The sequence below is a fragment of the Drosophila biarmipes genome, chromosome 3R, assembly GCF_025231255.1.
Source record: "Drosophila biarmipes strain raj3 chromosome 3R, RU_DBia_V1.1, whole genome shotgun sequence".
Lineage (NCBI taxonomy): Eukaryota > Metazoa > Arthropoda > Insecta > Diptera > Drosophilidae > Drosophila > Drosophila biarmipes.
The window spans coordinates 32,990,962-33,016,851 of NC_066616.1; the positions used below are offsets into that span (position 1 = coordinate 32,990,962).

Here is a 25,890-nt window from a genome sequence, read left to right on the forward strand (position 1 = left end):
TCCCAACCGTTTTTCCGAGTGGAGGCAAAGAATCTCTCACCAAGTGGACAGGTGATCGTCATGCGCGGGTTCTCAGAGGGTTGAGAGCCATGTAATCGCGCTTGTGCGGAAGATTCGCCAACGCTCTTTCTGGGTTCTAGAATCACTCTCTATTTTGCTGTCCAAGTGACAGCACTCGATGCAAATCCGATCGAAGCGAACTCTATTACGTATTAGGAACTGGGAACTATACCCAGAAATTGTTATATCCGATCTTGTTTGTTATTAAAACACCCATCCCATCGGATCCCCAGCACACGGGTCAACTATCTCCAATTTTCAAGGTCCTGCACCCGGAAAACCTCCAACGATGATCTGTCAGATGGCAAGGGGACTTGGGTTGGTGCTGGCGAAGAGGTGCTCCTTATCAGCCGTCCGGCGGAGGCGTCTGCTGGTCGCCAAGTGCCCCGCGCTTGCTAACCACCAGATGAGCAGGAGCTATGTGCTGGACAACGGGCCCAAGGTGAAGTCGGATCATCGCTCAGGAACGATGGTTGAAGGTGAGTTCGGACTAGGATTCCAAAGAAACCCATCTTACCCTCTTGACCCCCAGTGGCTCGTACCATTCGCGAGCAATCCGGCGTGGACGTGGGCTACCATACCATCCCCAAGCCCCGGGACCACCTCCTGCAGCACGAACCCAAGAGAGAGGAGCTGCCACCCAGAACCATGTTGGATTCCCACACCACTGCCATTCTGCCCCTCAGTGCCAGCGAGCTGATACGCGAGAGCTACGTTAATCACCTGGGCAGGGTGAGATTGGGCAGGATTATGGAGGAACTGGACATGTTTGCAGTGTGGATCTGTCATCGCCATGTGAAGCTGCCCAAGCTTCCAAAGGGAGTTCCCCTACCCTACACCTTCGTCACTTTGCTCGTGGACAAGGTGGAGTTCACCAACCTGGAGCGGTTGCAGGTCAACCAGGACATCGAGATCAGCGGACACATCTCGTGGGCGGGACGCAGCTCCATGGAGATCACGATCTACGTGAGGCAGTTAATACCTGGAAGCCGAGAATACATCGATGTGACCAAAGCCATCTTTGTCATGGTGGCCAGAAACGCAACCAACACGGCTGCGGCGCCTATCAATCCTTTAGAGCCCGGTAATGAGACCGAGAAGCTCATCTGGGAGCAGGCTGAGAAGCGGCAGAAGCTGCGCAAGTCCACGGCCATGGAGTCGGTGCTTAGTTCGCCACCCAGGGAGTACGAGCAGACCATCATGTACGAGATCCTCAAGAGAACCACTCCGACCAACAGCATGGACCTCAACAAGCGTGTCCTGCCGCCCAAATGCCGCTGGATGGAGGACTCACTGCAGTCGACAATGATTGCTCCGTTCCCGGAGAACAGGAACGCGCAGAACACCATCTTTGGAGGCTACCTGATGCGCCAGGCCGTGGAGATCAGCTTCATCATGGCCAGCATCTATCTGGGCGATCGGCCCATCCTCACTTGCATCTCGGACATTAGTTTTATGCACCCAGTGCACGTCAACAGGTTCCTCCAGCTCACCGCCTACGTGGTTTATGCCGCCCAGAACTACGTCCAGCTGATGACCGTGGCCCAGATTTGGGATGCCAAGAGCGGCAAAGTGCAGACCACGAACGTCTTCTACATGACGTACAGGGCGGACAAGGTGCTCGACGAAGTACTCCCGCGATCCTACCGAGAAATGTTGTGGTACATCCACGGCAGGCGGAAACTCCTGGCCGCCTTGCACTTGCAGCCGGAGCTTCCCGATCCCATCGACGTGCCCCAGGAGAGCTCAAGGAACATCTGCACTTAGTCATAGCGCTACTAATTTGTAATTATAGACTTTAAACTTTCTCAGTACCTATTTTTTAAATTTTTAGCAAATTAGATGGAAATAAAATTTCAATAATTTAAAATTCACTCGTAGAAACCTTGCTTTTTAAAAATGATTATAATATTATCTGGCAAGATGTTCAAAACTAAAGCAGTTACCTTCAAATTGCCGTCTAAACTTGATTGAAAAACAGACGAGGCTTCCGTTTTGTAAGGTTTATTTTACAAATCCTGTTAGTCTAACCAGCGGGCGCGCTTGTACAGTGTTTTTGCTTTAGAAATCCTTAAACCGAAGACCCAGATCCGCTCGCTTAGAATCGCATGCGGTGGGGGTATTGGGAGGAGTGCAGGGCGAACATGTTCTGCAAGTACTTGGCGAAGAACTTGCCCTCGGGGTGGGCCTTGATGACCTTCAGCAGGGCGGAGTCCACCTCCTTCTGGTCCTTCTTGCGCTGCTCGTTGGGCACGAAGCGCTCCTTCTTGGCCGCGAAGATGTCGGCCTCGCCGCTCTTCTTGTCCTTCTTGGCCTTCAGGCGGCGGAAGTAGGCGTCGTTCAGGTGCTCGGGCACCTTGTAGGTACCCAGATCCACCTTCGAGGAGGTGCCGATCACGTAGCGCTGGGACACGCGACGCAGCGGGCACGAGTTGAGGGCGAAGGGTCCGGTGACCAGCAGGAGTCCGGAGGCCAGCGTCTTCAGCAGGACGACGCGCTTGCCCTGGTGGCGACCGGCCAGCAGGATGAGCACGGTTCCGGGCGTCAGGTTGCGGCGCGTGTTGCGCTTGTGCTCGCTGAAGTTGGCCTTGGAGGGGCGCTTCTTCACGAAGGTCTTGGTCGGGTAGTTGGCCTTGGACTTCTTCAGGAAGACGGTACGCTCACCGCCGTTCTTGGGGCCTCCGATCTTCTTCACCTTCTTGATGGGCACCTTCACCTTCTGCACCACTGGGCTCTTCTTGTCCTTCAGGCGGTACAGGGCACGACGCTTGTACATCTGCAAGGAGGAAGAGGGGGTTAGTTATCAGGGATTACCAGTCATTCAGTGGAGTTGGGTCGGTTTACTATAGATACTCTTCAATGTGGGGTGTTAATGGGTTTGTTTACGTGGTTTACTCATATATTTCTCAAACGATTATTGGGTTATCTTGAATTTTTGGCTTTCGTATAAGTTAAACGTGTTATTAAGCAACTTAAGTCAAGGTTTCAGTGGATGCCACTTATTGGACACCTTTGTGTAGTTTATCAATGGATGTTGCACTTGTTGCACACAGATAGCACAGGATATTTATGTCCTAAGAGATCATTTGAGTGGAATGTTAATATTTCGGGTAAAGAGCCCATGGTTTACACATGCACCTCGATGCACACTCGGTTTCCATCTTCTTTACCAAAAACTAATTGCTTGAAGGGGCTGCAGTTAACATGCACTTACGAAGGTAAAATATGTAGGATCTACAAAGCAAAACTGCAACAAATTTATAGAATAATGCAGGAAATGTCCCTGCTAATCGGAATAACGCCAAATCCATGGGCGATCGAAGGTAATCCCGTGGAATCGGAGCACTATATGTAGACCACGCTGTGCCACTTCCCCAGGCGGAGGCGTCACTCCGCCCGGAGGCCATTTCCTCACTGTTCCCGGCGCTATTTACCTGTGCCTTGGAGTAACGCAGAATTCCACCCTTCAGGTAGGAGTTCACGGGGGTCTTCTTGCCCTTTTTGGCCGACTTGGCCACCTTTTTAGCTTTCTCGACGGGTGCCATAGTGAAACACGTGTACACAGCACAAAAATTATTGGAAAAGGAAGGTTATGTTTAGAGGTGGGACTCTGCGTGGCCGCCGAATTATCGACCAATTAAATACCGGCTTTATTCACCCAAATATACCGAAAGTGCCTCAAGCGGTCACACTGGAAATCTGATTTCAACACCGTTATCGATTGTTTTAATCGAAACTTGAGTACTTTACAGCACTTTAGGTGTGGAACCTGGCTAGCAATATGGCGTCTCGATTTTTAACTTAATTGTCTAATAATAAAAAATTAGTTAGCATCCAAAAAAAGCTCAGTTAAGTAAACTTCGGCTTATCTTATTTAAGTAAATACTATTATTATTTTTAGTAAAAAATAAAGTTAGAACAAATTTTTAGGAGTTTAAATCTGAAGTATTTTCTTAAGAATCCAAAACAAATCCTAAAGTTAGTCCTGTATTAAATTAAGGTAGTTATTGTTTGCTTAATTTAGTTATTTTCTTGGCAATATTAAATCCAACACACATTCGTAATCTGAACTCTAGCAAAGCCACACAAAGCACAGCAAAGTCCCATTATTTTCATTTATTATTAGATTGAAAAAATAACGATTCCCAGTGGAAATAAAAAACTCCTTTTTCCATTTACCATTTAATAATACTTTTTTCCATTTATTTGTTGTAATGTGTGTACAATGATTTAGATCACGAGCTTCAGCTGTTTTCAAACAACTTGTTCCACCTTTCCTTACACAATGATCCATTTGCTCAAGAATGATTCTGGTGGACGCCTAAGTAGAATCTAATAATTACAGGTTGTAATTAGAGTAAGAATAAATTAAAATGAGTGTCGTAATATACAATATGAATTCATTCGCGTCGTAACTAATGCTAGTAACTAAACCTCAACCGAATATAAGCTCAGGACCCGGCGATGGGCCATGAGTGATCAAATAAGGACTAAAACTAAATATACTTTACAATAATTGAGATTTTGCTTGTGGTTCTGATGTTGTCCTGCAATATTTAACTAACTCCGCGCTAAATACAATGTAAAATTTGCTAGTTGTTAAAATTATGAAATCTCAGCCCGTGGCAGTGGAAAACTTAGTTCTAGACTCTTTTCACCGCTTTCACCTTTCTCTTAATCGCTTATTTGTCAGTTGGCTCTTACTAAAAGTTGGACTAAGCTAAAAACGAGCTTTTCGCCACTGAACACATGGTCTTCGGTCGCTTAAATATAGGTAATTGCTTCGCGTTTCGCTTCAGCGTTCGACTGTGTTAACAATGTGGTCGTTTTTCTTGTTGCAGGTATCTTACTGATCACCAGGCTGTGGGAAGGTGTGCTACAGAGTTACGGAATCTATTGCACGATGGGTGAGGATCGAGAGCCCGGAATATTTACAGCAAAGTCGCCCGGGTTTATTTACGCCGAGTGAGTGTCTCGGGGACTCTGGCGACTATGCAATGGTGGTGTGGTGGTGGGTACTCACATTTCGCCGGAGTCGCCGCCGCACTGCATCTGGCATCTGCCCAGTGGCCACGGACAATGCTTACGGGTAAATAAAACAGGCGAGTTTGTTGTAAATATTCATGAAAACCGAATGCCCTCGTGGCGGGCAAACGCATTTTATTCAAATTTACAGACAAGAGTTGCACATTCCGCTGCCAGGAGTGGTTAAAAAAGATGAAGAAACGTCTCTGAAGTTGCGAAATTTCAATTGTTTTATGCTCTGCGTTAGTTTGCCTATGCTCTCTACTTCTCTACTAAAACTCCTCGCTCGACCCTCTCGGTACATCTTGCTAAATGTTGCATCATAATTTCTGCTCAATGCTCGCCGCGCTTCAATCTGACCTGGATTTTGGCTTGTCTCAACGCTGGCTTTGCTCTACACTAGGGTTTAGTTGGTAGTTTCGTATGGTTACATGGTACAACATAAGAATGCAGTTCGTTTTACAATTTGTTTAATAATTTAAATAATATTATGTAACAAAAAAGAAAATAGATTGCGCATTATATGTAGAGGTATAATATAAAAGGGATCACCGTGGCACTCGAACTAAATCTCAATGCCTTCGAAGCTGATTGATTGATTGCTTGGTTGTTCAAGTGATAAACAATTGTGTAATAATAACAAATTTGCTTAGCTGCGTATGATAATGAAAGAGGGCACTCGGCGTGCTCTCGTTTGATTCTTTTAGGGCGGAAATTGAGTTCGTTTTTGTTTGGCTTTCGACTGTTTTGTTTTGTTGTACAGAGAAAAATCTACTAGACACACACTACATATCGTGGATTCATCGTATCTGGTTTAATTATTATTATTGTTAGGAGTTCTTAGTCAATACAGGCGGCGAATTATGTTTTAGTTTTCTATGGTTCTCGTTTATACTTTTTGAGCGCGGCTAAAATTACTGATTTATCTGATCTGACCTCGTTTTTGTTGGGTTTTTGTTAGGCTTATCTTTTAGGGCGGTCTATACATAAAGAACTTTTGTACTTTTTTTTAGATTTTATGATTTTTGTGGTTGTTTTTTTTGGGTCCATTGATTCGGGGCTTTTACATTAACTGACAGGAGCGGGACAAACATAGAGAACATAGTGTCTACAACTAATTAGGGGTCTGTCGAAAAAGATTTTCTTTTTGTTTAGGGTTTTGTTTTGAGGTTTTTGAATTTTTTTTGTTTGACGGTGTCAAGCGCAACCAACAAAAAACTGCTGTCCCATTCCAGATGTTCGGGATTTCGGCGTGGGTTCGCAATTCTCAAATCGTATTCTCTCTCTCACTGATCTCGAATAATGATCCGGAACGGCATCAATCTTTTGTATGATGGTCCGCAGCATTCATTTTGAATTTTTTTTATATTTTTTTTTGCTTTTGTTTTTTTTCACGTATTTTTTTGTCTGCCGCAAATAAATTGAAAAAATTGTGGGGGCGCTACTCTCGGGCAACTTTCTCAAAAGGGAAGGGCGTGGCTGCGTCCCTTGCCGCCCACATTTCCGTATCTCAATAGTTTTCTTAAATGTTAGAACCAGCGCTATCGATACACGTTCGTGTATATGCCAAAAGAATTATGATGCACTTTAGCAAAACATACACTCTACCTCAACCAGCACTACTACACTTGCACGCGGAACGCTCTCACGGACACACACCCCTCCTCCGGGTGCTGCTCCTCCCTCTGCTTCGGCTTCTGCTTCCGATGTGGATATGTCTGGTGGCTGATCTCCTGGAGGATGCTGGCCCCCGGAGGGCGTGGGTGTGTGCCGCGTGGGCGTCTGGTTGATGGTTCCTTTGTCCGCTGCTCCAGTTGTCCAGCTGTTGTCCCTGCTGCTCTACTGCTGCTGGCTGGCGGCTGGATACTAACATTGTTCGAAAATTGGAATTATGGGTGAAGTGGGCCAGTCCTCCTCCTCCTCGGAGCTAATACTCTCGGTTCTGGAAAGGAAAATACAAAACGGCACGGTTAATGTGCTTCGAGTTGAATAATGCACAGCGAAAGTTGATAAACCAGTTTCAGAAGTAAATTCGATAATTATTTGATAACCATATAAGGTCACCCATCAATGTTCTGTTTAACATCAGTAGCCCCCTATAATTTCCCTGGTTCCAAGGTGACAACCTTGATTGTGGCTTGACAATCGGCCAATCAACAGAACGAGTTCAAGTTGAAGGCACCTTTTGCAATCAAGGCCCCTCGAGAGTCAGCTGATAATTCGTCAAGCCTTTGCTCAGGTGCAACTGGAACCCAAAGTTCGGGGAAAGTGCATTGAACTCGCCAAAATGTTTATGACTAACTTTCCGAAACAGTCCGAGAAAACCTCTAGAACAATATCGGCGATAAGATAGCAATTAGGGGAAGAAAGCTAGGCAAACAGCAGCGGCAAAAATAGAAATTCATTGACATTGAACGTGCACATCTAAGTTCAATGTGAGAATCCAAGGACGCACAACAGCTGGCCAAGATGTAGGTATAGGTATACATGCCCCACAGATATATGTGCTTTGCATAATCAAGACTCTTTTGGCAACCCTCGCAGCGGTCTACGTGCGTGTATTTGTTGTTGCGTCTAGCGGGTATTTGGAAACGATAAGATTGTTGCCGAAAAAAAGCAAAAACAGGGGCGGCAGCGAAAATAAAAAACAAATAGCTATATAAACACGCATACAAAGTGGACGCTTTGGTTTGAAGAGGAGGCGGTCGGTCGGTGGGCGAGCCAGCCAGTCTCATGACAAATGTGTTGTTGCTGCTGCTGCGGCTGATAATGGAATCGCTAATATTCTAGAAACTTGTTTACGCCAAAAAGTTCGGATCGTCATCGACACATTTGCTCGCAGTCTAGATTATGTATGCGCGTGTAGGCTATGCCAGAAATCACTAAAAATAAAGAGAAACGGTGATCCCGGTCCGAAAGTTTCCAGGTTACCATTACAACAAGGGGTGGGAAAATACCACTTGAGATTGTGGTCGAACTGGGTTATTTCCAATCAGAGCTGCATAAATCTCCCATTTCCAACACCTTTCTGATCCTACAAAATCTACAAAAGATTCTATCCCAGACTCACCTCGATCGCAGGCCATCGTCGAGGGCGTTGGAGATGCCTTCCTCAATGGTGGGCAGGTCGGAGGAAAAGCGGTTGATCGGGCGCAGGACGCGCAGCGTGCGACTGGACAGCTTCCAGACAAGCCGCTGCTTGTAGGGCGCCTTGTTCTGCCCGTTGTAGTGGGACAGAATGCCCGAGACGATGCTGAAGCCGCAGGTGAAAACGCGATCGGGAATCTGTGGGGCGCACAAAAGAAGCCATTAAAATGAGTCCCCCATTAACCATAAGGAACTCCCAACCAAACTCACCCTCATGTACTGCTGCAGGAAGAGGATGTACTCAAAGACGTGCTTCAGCTCGGGGCTGCCGCGGGTGTACGACTCCTTGATGTGGAAGTCCAGGTGCAGGCAGATGAGCACCAGCGCCAGCGTCGAGGGCGTGATCACCGTGGTCTTCACGTCGCACATCAGGATCTCCAGGCGGTTCTCCAGCTCCTCCAGCTTGATCAGCTGCTGGTAGAACTTGAAGAAGTCGCCGCCGATCTCCTTCGCCAGGTTGCGGAAGAGGGCGTAGTAGATGCGCAGGTAGCTCACGGAGGTGATCGGTGCATGTCCCATCTGGACGCCCAGCTTGTTGGCGATCACGCCGGCCATGCGTTCCAGATCGCCAGCGGTACAACCACACTGAAAGCAAAAGGCACAAGAGTAAGTAAGCTGCGAAGTCAGGAAGGATTTGTCAACACCCACCTGAGATATTGTAACCAGATCCTCGGCGGGAATGGGCTTCAAGTCCAGCTGCTTGATGGCCAGGTGGAACGAGGCCACGCTCATGCAGGCCATGTGCTTCGGCTTGACGGCCATTCTGTCCAGGAAGCGGTCCACCAGGCTCATGGCCGAGAAGAGGACGTCGGAGGGCAGCTCGTACCACATCTTCAGGCAGCGCAGCACGTAAGCGGATCCATCTCGTCCGCCGGCAGTCACCTCGCGCTAAGGAAGGGATAGTTAGTGACCAGTTCGAAAGCTAAGCTGTCCTCTAGACTCACCCTCGACTCCTTGGGCAGCAGCAGCACCGTGTGGAACTTGTCCTGCAGCGCGTCGTACTCCTTGAGGGTCTCGTACAACTCGTCCGAGGTGAGGGCGTGCAGCTGATCCTCCAGCTTCTTCGAGGACGAAGACGGCTCGCCATTGTTGTTGCTGGCGGCTCCACCGACGGCTCCAGCCTCGGCCTCCAGTTGCTCTTGTTGTTCGTACTTCTGATATTCCAAGCCAGCAGCACCCGGTGTCCCATACCGGCCCTCGTCCGCAATCCTCATCCAATCAGTTGGCATCTCTGCATTGCGGTTAATGCCGTTGGCCAGCTTGCCCCCACCCAGAGCCGCTCCCGATCCTGATCCCGGTCCAGCAGATCCTCCAGCGGATGCAGCAGCAGCGGCGGCAGCCTGGGCCGAAGTCGAGGGCTGCTCGTCGTCGACCAGAATGGCGTTGATGCTGTGGGCGTCCATGGCGAGTCCGTTGTTGTTGATGTGGGAGGGTCCGTTCGAGAGGGTGGCTTGGTGGTCCTGGGGCAGAGCGAGGCCTGGCATAACCGACGACGACATCGATGTCCTCTGCTGCATCAACTGCTCCTGCTGCCGCGCCGCCTGCAACTGGCAATAGTAGGCGATATCCTGCTCCCGTTGGTACTGGTAGTGCTGGTATTGCTCGTACTCGTATTGCTGTTGCAGGTGTTGCTGTTGCTGCTGCTGTTGCAGAGTGCTCTCCAACTCACAATCAACTTCGGCGGCGTATTCGGCGGCAGCAGAGGAGTAGCGTACAGGGACAGACATTGTGAGGGCTGGCCTAGTACCTGTTTTTGAGGTTGTTAAGGTGGTAGGTTGTAGATTAAACGGCACTCAGTTGGATCACCAAAGAGTGTCGGAAAAGTGCAAAAGAAAACTAGGCTCAAGCTACGAATCGCAAGGAGGAGAAGTGGGAAGGAGCGGGACTCGTCCTTTCGTTCTCGCAGTCCTTGGCAACTTTGTTTGCTTTTATTTTCAGCTATCACACGGACCTCGCACTTCCCAACCGGGCCGATATCAACGAGTTTCCTTCGAAGCAACTCTCAATCTTTCGCTCAAGGTCCGTGGTGTTTGGAAACTTGCGCTTCAGGGAGTCCAAAAATGGCTGGCCACTGGTACTTCCTATCGAGGCGCCACCGAAAATAAAACTAATCTGTTTGCTAACTTGTGCTGCACACACCGGTCGCAGAGCTCAGAGCTTCTCTGTGTACCTCGAAGACTCTGGCTGGTTTTAGTAACGCCAGCAGCTCAGTGACCTTAATGCAATTCTTTCAACGATTGGCAAACGGGAAACAAACAAGACACCCTCTACAATGGTATTAGACGACGACGCAATTGCGGGCAGTGTACCAAAGGACAACTCAACGATAGCTCTCTCTATTGGGCTACACGTCGACTTTGGCTTGTCTGGCGTACGCTGATCTCACAATCGTCGCGCTAATGAGTGGAAATTGTTCAGAAACTCAAAACCAAGTGAGTTTCTGGGCAAAGCGCTAAAGTGGTGGTTTATTAAGTGTGCGCTCAGTGCTTTTCACGATAATAAACTCTTGCGCTTGGCTAATTTTGATTTTCAGCTTGCGACAGCTTTTGGTTTGTGTTTTGTCTAAATGAAATAAAACTTACGAGCTGCAAAATTGTTTGAAATTAAAATATTATTACAGTGTTTCAAAGTAAAGTCAATGGTTGATGGCATGCAAATCAATTGATTGTGTGTGCGAGTGCAATGCACTCCCCTTTTCTTTCGGTGTGCTTTCGAAATATAGCGTGTTCAATGCGTTTAACGAACTTTTTGGCTTCGGCTAAGCGAAAACCCACCTGTACAGTGGGACAAATGCGCCGTGCACTCGCCGAGCACAGCAATAACATGATGGCATTGGAGCTCGTTTTATTTTGAGCAGCGACCTCAGTCAGTGACACATTTTTATTCAAATCGCGCGGTTACAAGGCTGCCATTATGGGAAGGGGGACCTGGGATTCGATTTATCGCCTCAAGGCGAACCGCGTAAATAGATCGAGAGAGATCGAGGCACCAGTCCACTGGCAAGAAATCAAAGCATGAATAGAATCGGACAGCAAACATATTGTTACCTAATTATTCGGACGGAGGCGATCTAACAGAAAATGTTTATCGACCTTGTTTGCCGACGCTATATTCCACATACCACACAGATCCAATAAACGGCTATTATACCATCCTCCGAATCAGAATTGTTCCATTACAAATCTTTAGGGGGTAAGCCACAACGTATTAGATCGGCAACTTCAGCCCATATCACTTCGCACTTCCGCCAGACAAGAGCTGTTCCCAAAGGCCCGCGATTAAAACTTGAGCAAACAAAGCCCAAAGGAAACCAATCTACACATAAACACTTGAGCAAACATTTATAAATGGTGTGCCAGTTTAATTCGACCCAAGGAAAACCCCAGAGATGGCCGCCCGTCGTTGATGCTTTCTCCTCCCATTCGAAAACCAAAACAAAACTTCGGATGGAGTAAACAATCTGATGATAGATGACATAAACGGAGCCAGGCCAAACACTCGGAGGACTGCGTAAACGCAGGGCCCGACAATTGCCTCCAGATGTGGTCGCTGGAGTCTGGGATTCCGATCGCCTGGCTATTTTTAGAGACCTAACAAGGAAGAAATCGAAGTGTAGATTCCGCCCCTGAGCGACTGGCGCCAAAGGTTTCGCTTGTTTCTCACTCCGATCGTCCTCAATCTGCCTACGAAAATAACCGCAAGTGAGGGCAATTCGAAGCGTTTAACCTGCTCCATGGCAAACCAGATAAACAAGGCTGCTTATTAGCAAAACAAACAGCAAGTACCAGCAGAGAAATCCAAAATGTATATCTTTACTAGCTTTGCAACCCACAACTCGAATGTCAAAAATTCCTCTGTAATGAGTAGCTATATTTAAGCAAATATAAATATTTCTCTAACTTCCAGTCCTGAATGTATCAGTTATTAAAAATAAAACCGACACTGATTGGTACCTCGAGAATTCCCGAATTCGATGACTCTGGCCTTTAATCACATTCAGGTCAGAGAAGCGTTTTCGACCGCGCCCTGAATCATCTTTCGAAACCCCGAAAGCCGTGAATCAGATGCGGGCTATGCGATACTGGGGAGTGGAACGAAGATATGTGGGCAACGTCACTGAGAGTGCCCCCGAGGAAGCGAGTGTGCATTGGCAGCCAAGACTTCCGCTTCTGGGTTCCTATTGATCAGTTCTATTTATAAAGAGCCAGGCCGAAACAGCCACAACAATAACCGAACAAAACTAGCTTTGGGCCGCAATTCAAGGTCGCCCACCCACCAAAACCAGTTTCAAGGGACGGGGGAAACCGTCTCAATTTCAACTTCAAATCTGCTGAGCAAGCATGAAAGAAATATGGAGATCACAGCCAAGAGCTTTGGAGCAAAGTCAGAAGAAGCTTCGCTCTGAACACAAGCGATAACGGAGGGGAAAGAGGTTAAAGTTCAACTTTTACGCTCTGCTGACCATAAAAACAATGCACAAGAGCATGGCAATGGGCAGCATAACAAGTCGAAAGTGTGCACAGCGAAAAAAGAATTGAAAGTGACTTATTGTGGGCATGGTAATAAAAAAAAAACATTTTATCCGTCACCATATCAACACGCGATAAGGTTTTCGCTTTGCTGGTATCAGTTTTGAACATTACTTGATCAAGCCAACATCCGATGATTGTTTTTCTGTCTCGAGACCATAAAAGATTGTTTACCCGTGGTTTCACTGTACAGGAAGCACAGAACGAGCTCAAAGGTGGTCGCAATCCAAGCCCCAAAAGCTATCGCTCCTTTGATCTTGGCCAAGGTTTTCTGCCCGACTGCAGTTGCCTCTAAATAGTGTTGTGTACGCCGGATTTCTCAACTGAGTTATTTCTTAGAGCGTTTATTTCTTGCTTCCCTCTGACGAGTTGTTTTCCTTTTGGCGCGCGCTCTGCTGACGCAAAAAGCACGTACGCACACATCCAGCAGATACAAAAGTATCTGTGGGCCATATTTTTATGTTGTTGTTAAAAATACCACAGAAGCGCACAAAATTTCACTTTTCGCCTATTTTCGTAACAGGCGGAAGGGGCGGAGGGCGTGGCCACTACCTGGGACAGACGGACAGGTGTGAAATATTTTCGGAGCTTCTCTTTGTCTTTATCTTTAGCTGGGTATTTCGAATCCCGGCTGCAATTGAAAGTTAGATACGGGCGCGGCCGCTGAGATGCGTTTCCAAAACGAAAGTGCGGATCGTAAGCAAACAGCGCCACTAACAGCAAAAACCCATGACCGACGGGCAATTTTTTCCTTCCGTTTACTCAGTTTTTTCGAACGATCGAATGGATTGAACATTCATCTTCGTCATCGAGTGGTGAAGGTCAACTAATGACAGGCGAGGAGAGAGTGAGATCGCGGAGATTAACGCAGAGCGGGGAGAGGGCCAGAGATCGGCTGAAGACCAGCTTTTTGTGGAAGAAATGGAAACGTGACTGGGGACAGGCGGAGAATGCATCTTGCGTTTCGTTTGTTTTGGTACTCTTTCGTCACAGAGCCCTAGGATGCCAAAGGGGCTATCTTATAGATACACACACGCACATACCAAACATTCCAGTGTTCGGGCGCCTCAAAACTTTCTTTCCCTCAGTTTTCCCGCCTTCATGGTTTCCGCTCTCTGCAACAACCTGAACCACCTAATAACCGTTGTCAACCCCTAAGAAAACTGACTTTTTCGAACGCGTGAAAGAGGTGCCAGGACTTTGACTTCGCCGTGGGCCACAATCAACGGAAGGAAGAAGGAAACGGCCCAGCCAGTTGGCTCAGGGGTGGTTCTGCGGAGCAACCCCAGAAGGCGCTCAAAGCCACCCCGCTGACGGTTCAGAACTCTGAACTTCGGAATTCGAGTAGTGCCCACCACAAGTGGCGGGGGAATATCCGAGGAAAGATCTTGCAGCAGCTGCAGTGGCATGTGCTGCAAAGATACGCTCCGAGAATTTATCTCCCGGTGTCCCCAGCAAACAAAGAACACTATGTTTTTCGGCAGAGAAAAGAAAAAGACCTTAAGCGGAAGCAACAATGGAAGCGGAGGTACTCGGGATTTCGAAACAGCACTATCGGGCAATCGACCTTTGCCGAGCCCGCCTTCTCCGGGTTCCAGCTCTATCAGTCTATTGCCCGTCCGCCTATCTGTCAATGGACTGGCGATTTGCATTCCACTATCTGCCGATCGTGTGACTCGGCCAAATTACCAAATTGCAGTGCACTCAAGCCCCCTCGGGCTCTCCACTATCAACGGAAACGCAGTCAAGAATTTCCCGACGCACAGTGAACGTGACCGAGGGCCGGAGGCACTGGAGCGACGGGTGACCGTCTGAGGAGCGTGCCCAAGCGGATGATAAGCGAGTGCTAATCGCAGGGAAGGCAGTCGCAGTTCAAAGTCCCAAAATAACAAAGGGACGGAGACGTAACACTAGCCCATTGCTGATTTTTTGGGCACTATATGGTTGAATGTGGGGAAAATGGCTTGGTGATTCATTCTCTTGCAAACCTGGTTTACCATGAGATCAGAAATCGGTGTTTCTTGAGGTGATTCATTTGCCCTAGCATTGGTTTGATGGTAAAACATGACACTAGGAATTACGGAAATATTCCTCAAGACATAATTATGCTAAGGCGGATCGAGTTTACCCACGAAGAACAAAGAGTTTCCATGGGCCTCCCCGAATCACACAGTTCCTCCTCCACAGGGACTTCTCCACGCGTAATTGCAGAGAATTCCCCTGGATAATCAGAGCTTTTGTCAGCGTAATTGCCAGCCCTATCTCCATTACAGCCGTATCCCACACACACGCGTGGAACATCCAAGGTTCCCGACTGACATTTAGATAACTACCTGGTGCAGTGCATTCCCAGTGATGACTTAGAGCAGCGGATCCGCTTATCAGGGGAGTTGCGGACATTTCGTAACATTCCATGACGTAAGCGCCGAGCTCGATAAAGCGATTCGATCTTATCGCCATTGTCACAAAACCCATAGAAATGCCGACAGAAAAGGGCAGCTGCAGTGCGGAAAGAGGGCAGCTGCAGCTGGGAATTCTGGAATCGTTTCGTCACCTCTGAAATTGAATTAGGAAGGGGTGGGTCTCGAGAGGTCGCCTGGCACGAGCTGGAATAGGGGACTGAAGTCGGTTCAGTTGAGGGCTTTCGCTGGGCAGCTTTAAGCCTCCGGGAACGGGAGTGGGAACCGTGGTTATGGCCTTTTTGGGATGGTCAGCTGTCGTCCGAGTGAGTCTCGGCGTTGAATTTCACTTTGGGCCGTCTGTCTTTTTGCAGACACACGAATTTCTCGGCGGACTGTAACCCAAGAAAACAGGTAGAAAGCAGACGACTTCTGGTAACAAGGCGCCTGCTAACCGCAATGGAAGAGCAATAGATGACAGATGGATGTTTGGACATGGGGATATTTCATATCAAATTCATCTTTCCAGGGTCTAGTAAAAGCGACCCCCATAGCTGGACATTGGCCACCCAAGGGTTAAGGGTAATTCTCAGCTCTTTTCCACCGTTTCTCTCCTCTCTCACTCCCCAAAAAATAGGTGGAAAAAGAATAGAAGAGACCGTTTTACATGTAAACAAGTGTGAAGAGGAACAAATAAAACAACGGTACAGCAGCACCCACACAAACACCCAACGGAGTACTTCGTTAGTATGCGTGCGTGGGGGTCGCTGTATGCGATGTATTTTTTATTTTGGAGGCTATGGAAAATATGAAAATCAACAAATTAAGCAATTCTGCGCGAGTTTGCGACTGCGCAACAAATTGAAATCAACAAATATGACCCAGAAAGCGAGCTAAAAGCGCTGAAGGTGAAATCGACCGAAGGAGAAACGGTGTACGAGGCGGAATGCAATAGCAGTTGTTAATTGTGTTTCAGAAACAAGTTGCTTCTCGAAATTAAGCAGAGTGTTTTTTGAAACAAAACAAGTAGTTTTTGTTCGTCGCACATATTTTATTTTTGGCTGACGCAATTTCAAGCCCGCGCACGCACACTGGCAGCCAGTCGAGTGGCTGCAGCGGTGTGCGTGTGTGTATGAGGCAAAAATCCGAATGGGAACACAACACACACTCAAGTCTTTGTTTGCAGCGCGTATGTGTGGGAACTTTGGAAGTGAAACACTCTGACTGTGGGTAGCCGAGGGGGAGAGAACAACAAAGGGGGGAGTCTGAAGTGGAACAATTGACGCAAATTGGAAATAATACAGATATGCAAATAGGGGGAGGCAATAGGAATAGTTTCCCGGACGGAAAAGGGGTGTAAAACAAGTAGCCAAACAAAGGCGCACGTACGTGTTTGTTGTACAGCTTGCATAAAAGCACAGCCCCACACACACGCACACCAGCGCAGGCAGCATAGTTCCCCCACCCACCCCCAGCCGTTCCATCTCGCTCGCTCTCTAAGCAGCGACCTATGAATAGCGGACCCCAAACCCTCTCGCTCACACACACAAACACCAGCCAAACAGCTGTGAAACGAAGTGGAAGCGGAACAAGCACGTAAATTAACGAATTTTGTATGTATGCCTAATATATATTATTCTCCTTTTCCACAAACAAAATCATCTGATGGATGACGAAAAACAGAAACCTTGGTTTCTTTTGCACTTATCGACTTTTAGACACTAGAATTCTGCATTTCGCTTACGTTTTTACAGCCATTTTGTTGTTTTGTGTTGCGCAGGAATGTTGAGATGAACTTATTAGTTGAGAATTTTGGCTTCTATTGCACTCGAAAATAAGTAAGTTGGCTGGCAGCTCGGGCGTTTGTAATTCTTGCGTCAGATAGTTCGCTATAAAACCTTGTCGTTGGCCATTTAAGCTAGTTGCTAACTAATTTGTACTGCGTTTGTATCACAATTGGAACTCTGTTTATCAGGCTGGCATTTTCTCCTCGGCTTTCCGTTCGCGGATCGATTTTTCCCACACACACCAGGCTAAAAGTGCTTGGGACTGTTCTCCATCAGCTGTGCATCTTCCTCATCCGTTTCGCAGCTCAGTCGCGCTTCAGCAAGGCTTTGTACATTCGAAGCATCGGTTTTCGCACTTGGTCCTTCAATTTCTTTTTCTATTCCTAGCCAACTAACACTGTCAAACACTCGCGCTCGCTAAACGGTACTTTCTGGCTTTGTTATTTTTTACGAATGACGAATAGTGGTGGCGCAGCGCCGGTGGAAACATCGATGGGCGATTTTAGCTCTCACAAATATCGATATTTCGAGCAGACTATCAGGGTTGCGGCACAACAAGCAGAAACTAACATCTGTTAACAGCGCTGCCCTGCACATATCGAGTTAACATAGCTCCGTCGGGTTATCGAATTTGAATGTACCCGCCAAAATGAAGAATATTTTTTAAATTGAAATACATTTTTGAATAACCTAATAAATGCAAAATACAACTAATCAAAATCAATTTCTTGGGGTCTAAGATGTTGATCAAAAAATATGTAACCAACAGTGATGTTGACATTTGTCGAGCAGTTGTTAACTTTCCATTTTACTTTGAAATTATTTGAGGAAGCAATATTTTGAAGGGGTTCTCTGAAGTGTTCGCAAGCGATCTGCTTAAAGGGTGCTAGTTAGGAGAGTAAATATGCTTGCATTAGTAGCCGGACGCTGTTAAAATGTTCCCCCACATCTTAAACGTTCTTGTTGCGGGGGAATTGGAATCTCCCTGCATATTTCACAACCAATGTCAATGCCAAAGAACACTCGAACATATTTATTTACCCTCCCGAAACCGAATTCCGACGAGATTAGCGAACCAAAGACGCAGTTCTGATAAGATCGTAGCATAGAAACTACGCCGTGGAATGTTAGTTTGGATTTTAAACTAATGCTGGGAAATGGATTTTCCGCCGCAGGGGAAATTCGTTACTGTTGCCAAGTGGACTTTTAATAGGAGAAAGGGGAGGGGAGGATGGTCTATTTCAGGGCCTCCACGCACACACACGCACACTTCTAGAAACAACCTGCCACACATCTTTGATGAATGAATTTCCACCACCGAAGCTAGGAAGCCGAAACTTTTCAGTGAGAAAGAAATACCCGAATATTACTTGTTGCACAAGCTATTAACTCATTGATTTTCCCCAATCGCAGAGATAAGCCACTTTCCTCGATTTCGTCACGCACACACACACCGTGTAGAAAAAACGCGTGGCGATTGATTTAGCCGCTCAAAAGTTCGTTTTACGCATGGAACAGCCCGCGAAATGAGTGTAGGTCGGTGGGGAAAGTCTCAGGGCACTTACCCGGATGCCTCTGCGTTCTGATCAGTATCTGTTTTTCGTCCTTCTTTTCTCCAGAAAAATATAAACTTATTCTCAAACTAAATTTTCGAGAATTGACCAGACTCGGAGTTCGGCGAAATCCCCGCAGCGCGTCTTCGCGGCTGCTGGTCCGGCAACGCCGTGGCGCGGGCACTCGCGAAACGGTCACTCTACACAGCCGCAACAAAATAAAGGAGGAAAAAAGGCAAATTGGGTGGAAAACTGGATTTCGACGGGCGGAAAAGTGTACCTTCGAGTTCCTCGAGCAGCTAGTGGAGTGCAAGCCATGAAAGTTCGCGGAAAAACAGGCAAAACAAGTATCTAGCAAGGACTTAAGGAGGAAGCTTCTCGCCCTGTGTGTGTGCCGTGCGTGTGCCAGTGTGCGCGAAGAAGGAGGAGGTGGAGTGGCGACGGAGGAGGAGAAGGAGTTTTTCGCAGGGAAATTACGCCAACTTTGTGGGAGTTCAGTCGCCGAGCGTCGGAGTGTGTGTGTGCAGCACAACACCCCCCAAGCCCACGCACACAGAGCCAGCCAACCGCCGTTTGTTTTGTGCTCGCATTCGCGTGCCGCCTTTGTTTGGCTCTCCTCCGGCCGTGATTCGCCTTCCCCGGCTTGTTCTCGCTCGCGTCCGCCGGCTTCGATAGCGGCAGCTCCGGCTCCCTCCCGGAACCCACCGCCCACCCCCTTCCGGATCCGGAGCCAGCAACAACGCCGCCGTGGATGCCCATGCTCGCACTCTGGGAGGACTCTCCCAGGACTTTGGCATGGGCGGCGGCCCGGGGGCGGGTCCGCCCGCGCACATGTACGGCGCCGTAGCCCCGCAGGACAGTAAGTGGACCGAGATCCCCAATCCTCAGTGCGCCATTCACACGGTATCCCGCTTATAAGAAACCAATCCTTGATCTAACAAGTGTGACTCCATGGGGTTACTATAAGAATCACTGTATCATTCCCTAAATGGTATCCTGTTGGTAACTCGATTTCTATTTTTAAAAATAACTCCTATTGGACGCATAGAAACTTATGAAACTGGTCTGAATATTCGACTGGAGTTATGTCTAGTAGACTGTGAATGGCGCACTGCAGGTCTAATCTACTCCCCAAATTCGAACCTTAACTAATTACCGCCCTCACCCACAGTTATTGTCCGGGACATGGTGCAGATGCCGCCGCCGCCCTCGAACGCCCCCACATCGGCGGACGCCTGCCTGAGCATCGTCCACTCGCTCATGTGCCACCGGCAGGGCGGCGAGAGCGAGGGATTCGCCAAGCGGGCCATCGAGTCGCTGGTCAAGAAGCTGAAGGAGAAGCGCGACGAACTGGACTCCCTGATCACGGCCATCACCACGAACGGCGCCCATCCCAGCAAGTGTGTGACCATCCAGCGCACCCTCGACGGTCGACTGCAGGTGAGCGGGACTCCCCATTTGGGCTTTGGATGTTCGGGTGAATCAGGTGGCCGATAGTAGGTACTGGTCTTATCGGAGACGAGTGTCCGGGTCGCTTGCCCACCGAATTTCCGGTTATACGATAGCGTTTCTGGGTAACTCGAGACGGAACGAAAATGTACTCTAATTGGCAGAAGAATCGTACTAAGTTCATTTCCCAGACTCATTCTACAGAAGTATATAGTAAAGGTGTTAATACAAATGCATTCTGTTTCCAATCAACAGGTTGCCGGTCGCAAGGGCTTTCCGCACGTGATCTACGCCCGCATTTGGCGCTGGCCCGACCTGCACAAGAACGAGCTCAAGCACGTCAAGTACTGCGCCTTCGCCTTCGATCTCAAGTGCGACTCGGTGTGCGTGAACCCCTACCACTACGAGCGCGTCGTCTCCCCGGGCATCGATCTGTCCGGCCTGAGCCTGCAGTCCGGCCCCAGCCGCCTGGTGAAGGACGAATACTCCGCGGGTCCTTTGGTGGGCAGCATGGACATCGATGGCAACGACATCGGCACCATTCAGCACCATCCCACGCAAATGGTGGGGCCCGGCGGCTACGGATATCCACAGGGACCCTCTGAATATGGTAGGCCACAGTTCTCAGGGAGGGAATTGAATTGGGAATATGTTAAACTTGCTTTAATTTTCTTGATTTTGTATATTATTTAATATTTTACAAATTCAAGGCACACACTTCTTTCGTTTTCTTTTCCTTTTTTAATGTATTTGTTGACCTTTGTTTCTTTTTTGGCCTTTTGTGTTACCTTACGTAGTTGGCGATGCCAATCCCATGAGTGCAATGTTTCCCAGCGGTCGCGCAATACCAAAAATCGAGCCGCAGGATGGAGTTGCTGGGTCGCGTGGCTCCTGGATGGTGCCACCTCCCCCGCGGCTCGGTCAGCCCCCGCAACAGCAGCAGCAGCCGCAGCAGCAGCAACCCCCGCAGCCCCCTCAGCAGCAGCAGCCCCAATCCCAGGCAGCTGCTCATCCGCTTTGTAAGAACGTTGATTTGTTTTATTTATTCCTTTGTTATATTGTTTTAAAGCTTTAAAGATTGTTTTTTATTCTTCGTTTCCCAACTTAAGTGTAACTTATTTTCTCTCCATTTCAGCTGTACCTCATGGTATGCCGGGCATGCCTGGTCCCATGAACCCCGGTCCTGTGATGGCGCCCCCGCCGCCGCCGCAACAGGCTCAGAATCCCCAGGGCAATGGGGTCCACCATACCCAGGCCAACTCGCCCACAGATCCCGCCTCCGCACTAGCCATGCAGCAGCAACAACAACAGCAGCAGCAACAACAGCAGCAACAGCAGGCAGGTGGTGTGCCCAATGGGGCGGTCAATGCCAGCGGTGGAGCAGCTCCTGGAGGTCAGTACTACGGCCAGCCACCTCCAGGCAGTCAGATGCAAGGTGCGGGCGGCGGTGGCTCCTCGGTTCCTCCGCCTGTCCATGCTCAGCAAAACGGCTATGTGTCGCAGCCGGGATCCGCGGGCACAGCTCCCGTTGTAGGAGGTGGTGTCTTCGGCACAGCTCAGCCCACCGCGCAGCAGCCACAGCAGCCACCAACAGGAGTACAGGCCAATGCTGGATCAGCTGGGGCCCAAGCCGGCGGAGGGGGCGGTGCAGCTGGCACCTGGACAGGACCGAACACTCTCACCTACACGCAGTCCATGCAGCCACCGGATCCCCGCTCATTACCTGGTGGATTCTGTAAGTCTAGCTCATTTTACCGATAGGCATTTTTAACTGGCTTCGTTATTTCTCAAGGGAATTCAACGCTGACGGGTGACCTCGGGTCCCCGCAACAGACGCCCCCGCAGCAGCAACAACAGCAGCAACAGCCACGCCTCCTCTCTCGCCAACCGCCGCCGGAGTACTGGTGTTCCATCGCCTACTTTGAGCTCGACACGCAGGTGGGCGAGACCTTCAAGGTGCCGTCGGCGAAACCGAACGTCATTATCGACGGCTATGTGGATCCCTCGGGAGGCAACCGTTTCTGCCTGGGCGCTCTAAGCAATGTTCATCGCACAGAGCAATCGGAACGTGCCAGGTGAGTGGATCTTGGTGGGAGTCATCCAGGGAGCAGAGAATAATTCAGGATTTCTCTGCAGGCTGCACATCGGCAAGGGCGTGCAGTTGGATCTGCGCGGCGAGGGCGACGTCTGGCTGCGCTGCCTGAGCGACAACTCGGTGTTCGTACAAAGCTATTATCTGGATCGCGAGGCGGGACGCACACCTGGCGATGCAGTGCACAAGATTTACCCGGCGGCGTGCATCAAGGTGGGTGTTGGAAAGGGCATTCTTATTGATTATTCTAACATATCTGTTCGCCACAGGTGTTTGACCTCCGTCAGTGCCACCAGCAGATGCACTCGCTGGCCACCAATGCACAGGCAGCGGCCGCAGCTCAGGCGGCAGCCGTGGCCGGAGTGGCCAATCAGCAGATGGGCGGCGGCGGCAGAAGTGAGCTAAAATCACGAGGATAAACTGGCTTAAGAGCAAACTAACCCCTGACTTCCTGTTTTGCAGGCATGACAGCAGCGGCTGGCATTGGCGTGGACGACCTGCGCCGGCTGTGCATCCTGCGACTGAGCTTCGTCAAGGGCTGGGGACCCGACTACCCGCGTCAGTCCATCAAGGAGACGCCCTGCTGGATCGAGGTGCACCTGCACCGCGCCCTCCAGCTGCTAGACGAGGTGCTCCACGCCATGCCCATCGATGGTGCCTCCGCCTAATCCGTATTTATTATCGGCCCACATCTACGTTAAGGACTCAGTTGCAGCAGCAGCTATCCGGCAGCTATTGGCGGACTTTCGGTTTTTCATTTGCAATTCTGATTACGATTCTGTTTGCCTTGGATTATTTAATAATGATTTTTATAAAAAATTGAAACAATTTAGCAGTCTTAAGTCTAAGTATGCAGCTGCAAGGCGCCAAGCATCTAGTTTTACGTACTATACTTAAATACACATACACACACGCAACACCGGCGATAATTGACAAGCGGCACGGGTTCGTTGCCCATTTCCTGCCACCAAATCACGACAAGAAGCATACACAGCATTACAATCATCCAAGCCACAGGGCGAAACAAAAGGAACATCGACGCACCATAAATACATACATTTGATGTAAAATGCAACATGAATAAGGCAGGCGAAACAAGTAGTTGTAACTTAAGTGTAATAAACAGACCATAAAATAATGATTCCAAGCGGTTCTTTTTGGGGTCTTAAGTAACCTAAACAAAAGGCCATAGTTTATAGTAAAATGTAAAATTAATTTATTGCCAAGAGTCCAACAAAACTGGGCACTGAGCCCCTAATAGCTTTCGATCCGTAGCTCCCCCTGCTGGTCCAGCCAGCTGATCCAATCCGGAGTGATGGACCGCTCCAGGGTGACCTCGTGAAAGACCTCCACGCGAGCCGTCTCCACAAACCTAAAGCTCTCGAATAAATGCAGCGAAGTGGAGTTATCCATGTCGATCTTGACCTCGAACTTGTCCAGTTTCAGCTGGGACTGGGCGTACTGGAGCATGAGGAGCATGGCTTCCCGGCCGAGTCCCTTGCCCCTCGCGCCGGGTTCCGCAATCATGATCTCCGCCTCGGCCACCAGGAGGTCGCTATCCGGATCTCGGTGGAGGAAGATATTGGTGTCCCCCACCATGGCGGCAATCTCGTCCTGCTCGCGGGAGTACATCTCCGCATCCAGGATGATGAAGGTCAGCTTATCGTCGTCCTCCCGCCAGCTCCTCTGCATCGCGTACTCCTCGTCCAAAGTGAGCTCCTCGGAGGCGGTCAACTGCCGGAGTTCCTCGTTGCTCATCCACTCGTGGTATTTCAGCACGTGGCGGGCCTCGTAGGGAACCAGGATGACCCTGCGACCCAGTATTTTCGTCTTTTCATTGAGGTGCATTTTGTAATAAGCAATTTATAAAGGAAATAGTTTATATGAGCGGTTTGTTTACACCAATCAGCTGTTCCCGTATTCTTTATGGAGGGGAAGGCATTTTTAGAAACTCTATCAGATTTTTCACACTATTAAAAAAAGTTTTTGTTTGATAAAAAACTACTCTAAGGAAGAATTCAAATTGTTTATTTAATAGATACATAATTGTTTTATTTTTAGGAGGAATCCCCCAGTCGAATTTTAAACAGCTGATGGCATTGGGCCAATCTGGCAACGCTGCCAATAACTTGCAAAAAGAAAAGAGCGTATAAATACGCGTTTAAATAAATTCAATCAAATTCAAATAAAGTTAATGCAATGCCGCTTCGTAACTGCCGCACCTGCGGCAAGTTCATCTTCTCTGCGACGCCCAAGAATCTCTTCCAGGAGCCCGATTCGGTAACGCTGCACCAGATCGAGGCTTTGACTGGATTGTTTGTGAGTGTTTTTAAAGTAACAAATAATAGAAATATAATATTGTAAACCCTAACAATCCGCAGCTACTAGAGGGATCGGGGCAGGCGCTTCCCGTCCTTATCTGCGCGCTCTGCGAAAAGGAGCTGGAGGAAGCCATATCCTTCCGGGAGCGGGTGATCCTCACCCAGAAAGCACTGCAGAGCAATCCCAGCAATGAGGCGGTCATGGATTTCAACGAGTCCATCGCTGAAGATTTTGTGGAAGAGGTCACCGAAGTTGAGGTTATAGACATGCTGCTGGAGGAGCAGCAGCTGCCAGAGAAGCAAGCGGAAGAGGAAGTTGTTCAGGAAAAGGAGCAGCCCCCGCCGCAGGAGCATCATAAAAACCCACCCAAGGGCACGCCTCTTGCTTGCACCTCCGTAAAGTTTGCGGACAACAGCCAGGACAATAATCACAGACCGCGTACCCAGTGGGACAGACTCACCGAAGAAGAGGTGGTGGCTCTGAAACGGGAGCGCCGCAGGAGGGAGTGCATCTGCGAGCAATGCGGCCGGCACTTCTCCTGCCCCAGCAACTTCAAACTGCACCTGCTGCGCCACACCGGCGTGAAGGGGTTCGCCTGCGACCAGTGTCCCCATAGGTTCTACACCGCCACACTGCTGCGCCGCCACCAGGAGGTGCACTTGGGCACTGCACCATACCAGTGCCGCTACTGCGAGGTGTCCTTCAACAACGCCACCGGACGGGTCCAGCACGAGCGCAGGTATGCCGAAAGCTTCAAGCATATCCTAATGGATACGATCTAATCTCACTACTTCCAGTCGCCATACGCATGTCAAGCCATTCAAGTGCAAGGAGTGCGATAAGAGCTTCGCCATGAGCGGCAAACTGCGGATGCACATGCTCAGTCACACCGGAGTGCGAGCGTTTCAGTAAGATCCCGAAGCCATTTTCTTGAGGATGACTTACATAACATATGTATTTCAGTTGCGAGTCCTGCAAAGTCTCCTTCGTCCGCCGCTCCCATTTAGTAACCCATTACCGCTCCAAGGGTCACGCCCAAGTTGCGGGCACCCAGGAGGCGGTGGAAAAGACCCTGGAACTTGACGTGGAGACAGTGCTAGAGGGTGATACCTAAATTGGAATACGAATTTCTAACCGAAATATGTTAAACTACGAATGTCCCTTCTAAGGAAAAGTTTGAGGAAGGCACCTGTTCCAACTGCCAAGATCTCAGGTTAACGAGATCGCAATGAAGTCTCTCTGCGTGAGTCTGGGCAATACACAACATTAGTGTTGGCAGCCTGATTATGCTCATCAGCCTGATGAGCTCTTATTTATTTTAAAATAAGTTCAACTAGGATTAAGATGATTTGATGTTAATGCAGAAATTGAATCTGCAAAAATTGGCTGTGTTGTAGAATGTTGATACATGTTTTTATAAATGTTTTGAATAAGGAATTTTAAAACCATTTTGTATATAGTAATCGTTTTTTATAAGTACCTTTGAAAATATTCTTTAAAAATGGTTTAAAAACGTATTAAATTAAA

The 25,890-nt window shown here is 48.7% G+C and overlaps 6 protein-coding genes across 8 annotated transcripts; 3 read left to right on the forward strand and 3 right to left on the reverse strand.

Moving 5' to 3' along the window:
- The first annotated feature begins 141 nt into the window (after positions 1-141).
- On the forward strand, positions 142-1,934 carry LOC108023883 (acyl-coenzyme A thioesterase 9, mitochondrial). Its single transcript, XM_017093567.3, has 2 exons — positions 142-539; positions 593-1,934. The coding sequence occupies exons 1-2, from the start codon at positions 350-352 to the stop codon at positions 1,825-1,827; spliced, it is 1,425 nt and encodes a 474-aa protein (XP_016949056.1). The 5' UTR covers positions 142-349; the 3' UTR covers positions 1,828-1,934.
- A 114-nt stretch (positions 1,935-2,048) lies between these two features.
- On the reverse strand, positions 2,049-3,662 carry LOC108023884 (60S ribosomal protein L6). Its single transcript, XM_017093568.3, has 2 exons — positions 3,495-3,662; positions 2,049-2,836 (listed from the first exon to the last, which is right to left on the reverse strand). Exons 1-2 carry the CDS (start codon positions 3,603-3,605, stop codon positions 2,159-2,161), a joined length of 789 nt encoding a protein of 262 aa, XP_016949057.1. The 5' UTR covers positions 3,606-3,662; the 3' UTR covers positions 2,049-2,158.
- Positions 3,663-5,167: 1,505 nt separating this feature from the next.
- On the reverse strand, positions 5,168-18,618 carry LOC108023861 (cyclin G). 2 transcript variants are annotated; one of them, XM_017093517.3, is made up of 6 exons: positions 18,513-18,618; positions 9,177-9,979; positions 8,881-9,120; positions 8,443-8,817; positions 8,156-8,370; positions 5,168-7,027 (listed from the first exon to the last, which is right to left on the reverse strand). In XM_017093517.3, the coding sequence occupies exons 2-6, from the start codon at positions 9,957-9,959 to the stop codon at positions 6,952-6,954; spliced, it is 1,689 nt and encodes a 562-aa protein (XP_016949006.1). In that variant the 5' UTR covers positions 9,960-9,979; positions 18,513-18,618; the 3' UTR covers positions 5,168-6,951. The 2 variants fall into 2 exon arrangements, with proteins under 2 accessions (XP_016949006.1, XP_016949007.1); XM_017093518.3 differs by lacking the exon at positions 18,513-18,618 and adding an exon at positions 16,905-17,440.
- A 56-nt stretch (positions 18,619-18,674) lies between these two features.
- Positions 18,675-23,182, forward strand: LOC108023860 (mothers against decapentaplegic homolog 4). 2 transcript variants are annotated; one of them, XM_017093514.3, is made up of 9 exons: positions 18,676-19,359; positions 19,672-19,940; positions 20,205-20,559; positions 20,747-20,968; positions 21,085-21,684; positions 21,742-22,024; positions 22,086-22,254; positions 22,311-22,437; positions 22,504-23,182. In XM_017093514.3, exons 1-9 carry the CDS (start codon positions 19,296-19,298, stop codon positions 22,707-22,709), a joined length of 2,295 nt encoding a protein of 764 aa, XP_016949003.3. In that variant the 5' UTR covers positions 18,676-19,295; the 3' UTR covers positions 22,710-23,182. The 2 variants fall into 2 exon arrangements, with proteins under 2 accessions (XP_016949004.1, XP_016949003.3); XM_017093515.3 differs by lacking the exon at positions 20,747-20,968 and having other exon boundaries at positions 18,675-19,359.
- Positions 23,183-23,233: 51 nt separating this feature from the next.
- Positions 23,234-24,072, reverse strand: LOC108023862 (alpha/beta-tubulin-N-acetyltransferase 9). The gene has a single exon (XM_017093519.3). It carries the CDS (start codon positions 23,887-23,889, stop codon positions 23,296-23,298), a length of 594 nt encoding a protein of 197 aa, XP_016949008.1. The 5' UTR covers positions 23,890-24,072; the 3' UTR covers positions 23,234-23,295.
- Positions 24,073-24,138: 66 nt separating this feature from the next.
- LOC108023851 (transcription factor Ouib) lies at positions 24,139-25,822 on the forward strand. Its single transcript, XM_017093498.3, has 4 exons — positions 24,139-24,360; positions 24,423-25,102; positions 25,161-25,271; positions 25,327-25,822. The coding sequence occupies exons 1-4, from the start codon at positions 24,241-24,243 to the stop codon at positions 25,475-25,477; spliced, it is 1,062 nt and encodes a 353-aa protein (XP_016948987.1). The 5' UTR covers positions 24,139-24,240; the 3' UTR covers positions 25,478-25,822.
- The last annotated feature ends 68 nt before the right edge of the window (positions 25,823-25,890 follow it).